The sequence below is a fragment of the Populus trichocarpa genome, chromosome 5 (genome assembly GCF_000002775.5).
Source record: "Populus trichocarpa isolate Nisqually-1 chromosome 5, P.trichocarpa_v4.1, whole genome shotgun sequence".
In the NCBI taxonomy this organism is placed as follows: domain Eukaryota; kingdom Viridiplantae; phylum Streptophyta; class Magnoliopsida; order Malpighiales; family Salicaceae; genus Populus; species Populus trichocarpa.
This window is the reverse complement of record NC_037289.2, coordinates 21,487,999-21,494,170: the sequence shown is the minus strand read 5'-3', so window position 1 is coordinate 21,494,170 and position 6,172 is coordinate 21,487,999. Positions and strand designations below refer to the sequence as shown.

General features: G+C 32.1%; 1 protein-coding gene across 1 annotated transcript; it reads left to right on the top strand.

The window, feature by feature from the left end:
• Positions 1 to 2,733: 2,733 nt before the first annotated feature.
• On the top strand, positions 2,734 to 5,024 carry LOC7464681 (uncharacterized). Its single transcript, XM_002307552.4, has 2 exons — positions 2,734 to 3,698; positions 4,407 to 5,024. The coding sequence occupies exons 1-2, from the start codon at positions 2,856 to 2,858 to the stop codon at positions 4,818 to 4,820; spliced, it is 1,257 nt and encodes a 418-aa protein (XP_002307588.3). The 5' UTR covers positions 2,734 to 2,855; the 3' UTR covers positions 4,821 to 5,024.
• The last annotated feature ends 1,148 nt before the right edge of the window (positions 5,025 to 6,172 follow it).

Here is a 6,172-nt window from a genome sequence, read left to right as displayed (position 1 = left end):
TTTTAAATTAGATCACTTGAGAGTTTGCTCAAATTAAATGAATTGATTTTATAAATCAAAAGACAATATGGATAACCGGTAAAAACATGATTTAGCTTTTAACAAAATTTTAAAATGATAATTTTTTTTCACAAAAACTATTGAGATAATGAGATAGATCAATCTCAATCTCCAAGCAAACCATGTCATGAATTCTATTTAATTTAATAATTTATTTTTTATAAAATATTTTTTTAATTATATAATAAAAATATATGGTCATAAAATTCAGCACCAATCTAAAAATAAAAGTTTATTTGAGACGGTGATAACCTTAAAGAAAGCAAAAAAACAATGCAGTTTATTTCTCAACCATTTTAATATTGAAGGATAAACTGAGAAAAAAAATTGTTTAAAATTAATAATGAAAAAAAATCAAAAACAATATTCGGTCAGCGGGTGAACTCGCCAAACTATGAACCGAGTAACTTGAGCTAGCATGTCAAACTTATGAATCGGGTTATGGACTCTAGTAAGATTATAATTTTTTTTTCCAAAGCTATTTTTATTTAACCGCCTGATAAAAATATATATATAATTGCAAAATAAAACACCAACTTAATACTGAGATGCTGTAAAAAAATTAAGTGATAAAAGAAGATCATAATATTTAATTTCGCAACACAAGTAATTTATCTTGTTGTGTTTAATGAATTTCTCTATCAAAATAAAATTATAATAGAAAAACACATAAAAATATGCAATAGAAACCAACACACGCATAAAATTTATTGAATAAAAACAAAAAAAAATGCAAGGTTGCACATATGAAAATTTTTATAAAAAAAATTAATATTTTAAAAAAATTAATCTATATAAAATAAAAAAAAATCATAGATAAATCATACATGTCTCTTTAAAAACTAAACACACTCAATATCATTAAAAAATCACCACAAACTAATTAAAAAATAAACCCAAAATTTATTTGGAAAAAAAAAACAGCTAATGCATTATTTTTCTTTTCAAAAATAAAAATTATTTTTTAAAAAAAATAAATTTTTTTAAAAAAAATTGGGTCAGACACTGCTAGACCTAATAGGTTGGGCCATTGCCTAGCCCAATTAAGCAACAACCCAACTATGGCCCTGCAAGAATAGGCCCAAACACGCAGGCCTATATATTTTTTTAAGTTTAATGGAGCAAATGACACGTCATCTATTCATCCTCATAATCTGGGCACTATGATGGCAGGAAAAACAAGGTCCTTTGTTTTTTTCATCCAGAAAATTATTTTGAACTCATCTTTGGCCCAAAACACCTAGAAAACATTCTATATATTTTGTTAAACCAATTCATGGCTCCGAAAAACATACAAAACCACCCCAAAATTTGAAATCCACTCGAAACAAAAAAACTTCCCGAGCTCATATTCGATTTTTAAGTGTTTTCAATATAAAAAAAACACTTAATCTTAACTCCCTGTCATATGAAATCATTTAACACAACAAAACAAATGTTTTGGTAGCTAGATTCCCCACCAACAAATACATTTTTCTTTTTAAGTCGGAATCCAACAACTTTCTTTTTCTCTTCCAACCAAAAAATAACTGAAAAATGAGTAAAATGAAGTTTGATACTAAAATTGAATTTTATGAAATTTAAGGGACCAATCATTTGATAGCTAAAAAAGATGGGGGGCTCAAATATATTTTTGACAGAAATTTTTAATCCACCACCTGTCTTACTTGTTTTTTTCACTTCAGTTCCTTTATTTCAACTCAACCCTTCCTTATAAAAAAAAAAACATGTAATTAATCTCAAAATGGCTTAATTGTATAAAAAATAGTTTGGGAATCAAATTGAAAAAAATTAACAATTACACTTTTATAATTCATAGTAAAATATAAAAGAGTAATCAATGTTTTTGTGAAAAGTAAAAACAACACACATTTTAGCTTCATGTGTATGTGTATGTATATGTATAATAGGACAATAACATTTATTATATTTTTGCTTAAAATTTATTATTTAAAGAAACATATTGCGTTAATGATTATTTTTTAAGTCTATTGCATTGCTCAAGTGTTTTTTTTCTTTTCTAACTAATGAAGTTTTAAAATTATAAACGATTATAATTTGTTTGGCTAATGACTCAAATCGATTTCAAATAATTTGATGAATTTCACATTTTTCAAGTGGATTTTCAATCTAAATCCCACATACCTGAATCTAATTTTCCCTTTACTTTATCCGGACAATTTGATTTTTCTTTACCATTTCAATTAAATTTGAATCATCTCGTATTATTTAATAAATTCATATTATATATATATTACTTTTTTATTTTGATCCAAATCATTTTCATTCAATAATTTTTTAGAAACAAACAATCTTAACACAAGTATCGTTGTAGCTTTTTGCTGATGTATTTTTTTAAAAAAATTATGTTAAAAAAATAATTACAGTTTTTAAAAAATATTTTTTAAAAAATATATATGTTTGATTAAAATTATTGTGAGATTAATTGATGCATGCAAAACAAAAAAAAATTTCATAAAAAGAATTATGTTATTATAATTTCTATAAAATTAAATTATATATAAGATCTAATATAAAAAAATAAAATTGTTTAATTAACAAAATAATTTTTACATGGTAATTAAAAAAAAGAAAGAAGCTACACATACCAAACAGTCTCGAAAAAGGATCAACATCCGTTTTGAACCTTTTGATGTCTTCATAGTCGCCCACAGGCCACGGCCTACCCATTTGAAGAAAAGAAAAGTACCGAAACACCCACCATCCAGGCATCGTCCACTACACGCGTTTCGACTTCATCATCCGCCATCAACCCAGCGGACTCAAACCCTAAGATGGATCTCCTGAAGCAAGAGCTCCTCAAGAAACGCCAAACCCTAGCCCAAGATACCGGCGGAAAGAAATTCTTCAAGCGATCCGAAATCCAACAAAAAGAAATCCAAAAACTCCGCGAACAAGAAAAACGCGAACTCGAAGCCAAATCCAAACGCCAATCCTCCTCCTCCTCTATCACCTCCTCCTCCACCACCACTACTCCAAACTCCAGCGTCGCAGCCTCCACCACCACCACAACCAAAAATTCCTCTTCTACCGCCACCACATCCAAACCCCTAACCGTAGAACAAAACATCGACAACCTCGTACTCCCCAAACAAGAAGTAATTCGCCGCTTCAGATTCCTCAAACAACCAATTACTCTCTTTGGTGAAGATGACGATGCTCGTCTTGACCGGTTAAAGTATGTTCTAAAAGCTGGACTTTTTGAGGTTGATAGTGATATGACCGAGGGGCAGACCAATGATTTTTTGCGCGATATTGCAGAGTTGAGGAAGAGGCAGAAGAGTGGGATTGTGAGTGGGAGGAAGAGGAAGGACAGAGAGGATGGAGGGGGAGAGGATGGGGAGGGAGGGGAAGGGGATGGAGAGCTTGGTGGTGAGTGTGGGGCTGGTGGGGGTGATAATGATCTGGATTCAAAGCGAATGAAGGCCAATTTTGAGGAATTGTGTGAAGAGGATAAGATCTTGGTGTTTTTTAAGAGGTTGTTGAACGAGTGGAATCAAGAATTGGATGAGATGGCTGAAGCAGAGAAAAGGACGGCGAAAGGGAAGTCAATGGTGGCAACTTTCAAGCAGTGTGCTAGGTATTTGAATCCCTTGTTCGATTTTAGTAGGAAGAAGGTGAGTGCTTTTATTTTTTGTTTTTTCTTTGAATTTTGATGTCACAGGGCAACTGCTCTCTGTGAATTTAGATGATAGCATGGTGTTTCTGGTTATGTAGCTTTAGTGCTTTCTGTGTGCATGATGCCAATACGTTGTACATCAGTGCAAATCTTTTTTACCTGCGAGTATAAGCTGTAACTATGCTAATATGTGAGTCTCGTCCATCCGTAATCAATCTAGATCATTAGAGACTTAGATGACTGTTTTCCTTTGATATAAAGCAAACTTAATGGGGATCTAGTAAAATCTATTTCACATGTTATGATCCCAGCCAATGCAGATGGGTTCTAGACCTGTGATAATGTTACCGTTAAGATAAGAGATGGTAGCATAATGCGGTGAATATGAGTAATATTGCTCCGTGCAATGGAAAATTTAAGTTCGCAGAAAGCATTATGTGCCTATTACCTAGGCTTATTCCGACTTCCGAGTCTCCTTTGTTTTTGCCCTTTCTCTGTTCATTTGGCCTTATTTTTTGGTCTGCTCTGGGTCCTTTCTGTTTTCTCTGCTGATAACTGTGCTGCACTGTCTCTCTCTTGCACATGGAGATAAAAGGGTGCATTTTATAGAAAGAGTTACCCATCATCTCATTTTCAACACCAAAACCTATACTTAGAATTACAGATAACTGCCATTCATTCAACTCGTGCTGCATTCTTATTGTAGATTCTTCCAAGTGACATTCGCCAAGGATTGCTCCTGATGGTTGAGTGCTGCATGAGGCGAGACTACTTAGCTGCAATGGATCATTATATTAGACTGGCAATTGGAAATGCACCCTGGCCAATTGGTGTTACTATGGTTGGTATCCACGAACGTTCAGCTCGTGAGAAGATTTACACCAACAGTGTGGCCCACATTATGAATGATGAAACAACTCGCAAATACTTGCAGTCAGTCAAGAGATTAATGACCTTTTGCCAACGACGGTACCCAACCATGCCGTCTAAAGCTGTGGAGTTCAACAGCCTGGCAAATGGCAGTGATTTACAGTCGTTATTGGCAGAAGAGAGGGTTTTTGATGGCAATCAGCCTTCAGAAGGAAGACTTCGGCTGATGCCTGCTCCGGATGAGAATTAGGTATCATCTGCATGATAGTTATCTTTTTATCCAATGTTTTTAACGGAATATGATGTTTAATGCTTTGGAATACGGTGATATTTGGACCTTGTATGTTTTTGGTTGATCTTTACTGAGGCTGAATTGCTCACTCTACAAAATTGAAAAATAAGAGATTGGTAAGTGGGGATTGAAGAATCCCTCATAGAGCCCGCATATTGACAAGCAGCTTCTGTTAGCGTCTATCTGGAAGTCCTCGATATTTTTCTCTAACAAGTGTTCGGTGTAAGTGACTTCTTTTTTTAAGCGTTGTAAAATAAAAATTGATAAAATAATACAGTGCAAGAAATATATAAAGAAATAATACAGTTTAAAAAGTTGCAAATGATATTTATGATTCGTGAGACGAAAGTATCATCTGCAATTCTTTTAAATTGCAACTGCAAAATTGGAAAGATAGGATTTAATAAGGAGAGAGGGGAGAGATAGAAAAAAAGAAAGAAAAAATGAAAAAGATTTTGAATATACACTAAAACTTCAATGATAATATTATTGGTATCAAGATCGAATTTAACGATATTAAAGAAGGTCATTAATAGTAATCGAGTGGGCGGGCACGAGTAGCTAAAGGTAAGTGAGTTTTGATATCTTTGGGTGAGTTTTGACATCTTTGAATGGCTTGTGTGGTTCTTCTGTTTGGTATTGTGGTAGCTTTTGTGGTTGCGGTTTGAAAAAAGTTGTTTTATAAAAAGTACTTTTAGTTGAGGTTGGTATAATATTTATATATGTTTTGTTAAAATTATGGTTAAAATTGAGATTGAACAAAAAGTAGTTTAATATGTTTAGTTAAGAATGCTTTTTAAATTGAAGTTATATATATATATATATATATATATATATATATGGTTTTAAATTTAAATATTATAGATTTAACAATTACTAATACATCATGAAATAAATAATACTTTATATAAATTTTTTTTTATTGTTCCATTAAACCATCTACAATTCCATTACGTACAAAATTTATCTAACAAGAACTACAGTTTTTATGATTTTTTGAGTGTGTAATAAAATTATATAAAATATTATCAGGAATAAAATTGAGATTACAATGCGAGTAAATTTAATTCACTCTAAACTAGTTTTTTTTTTTTAAATAGTGTTCACGTGAACTGTGTGAGTGAATTATTCACTACACTGGTTTTTCAAAAAGAATGCACTGTTCACTGTAATGAACGGTGTAGAGTAGAAAAGCATGGTTACACTGTGCAAGGAGCTGTTTTTTCCCCCTGCGTTTCAAGCGTTTCAAACGCTATAATCAGTGGGATCTATAAATAGTAAACTACTTTTTCTAAATAGGTTGCAACGCT

Excerpts from the sequence above, each read along its gene's own strand:
- LOC7464681 (XM_002307552.4), top strand. The coding sequence starts at position 2,856 with ATGGATCTCCTGAAGCAAGAGCTCCTCAAGAAACGCCAAACCCTAGCC. Across the intron at positions 3,699-4,406 it reads TCGATTTTAGTAGGAAGAAG|ATTCTTCCAAGTGACATTCG; the intron begins GTGAGTGCTTTT and ends TTCTTATTGTAG.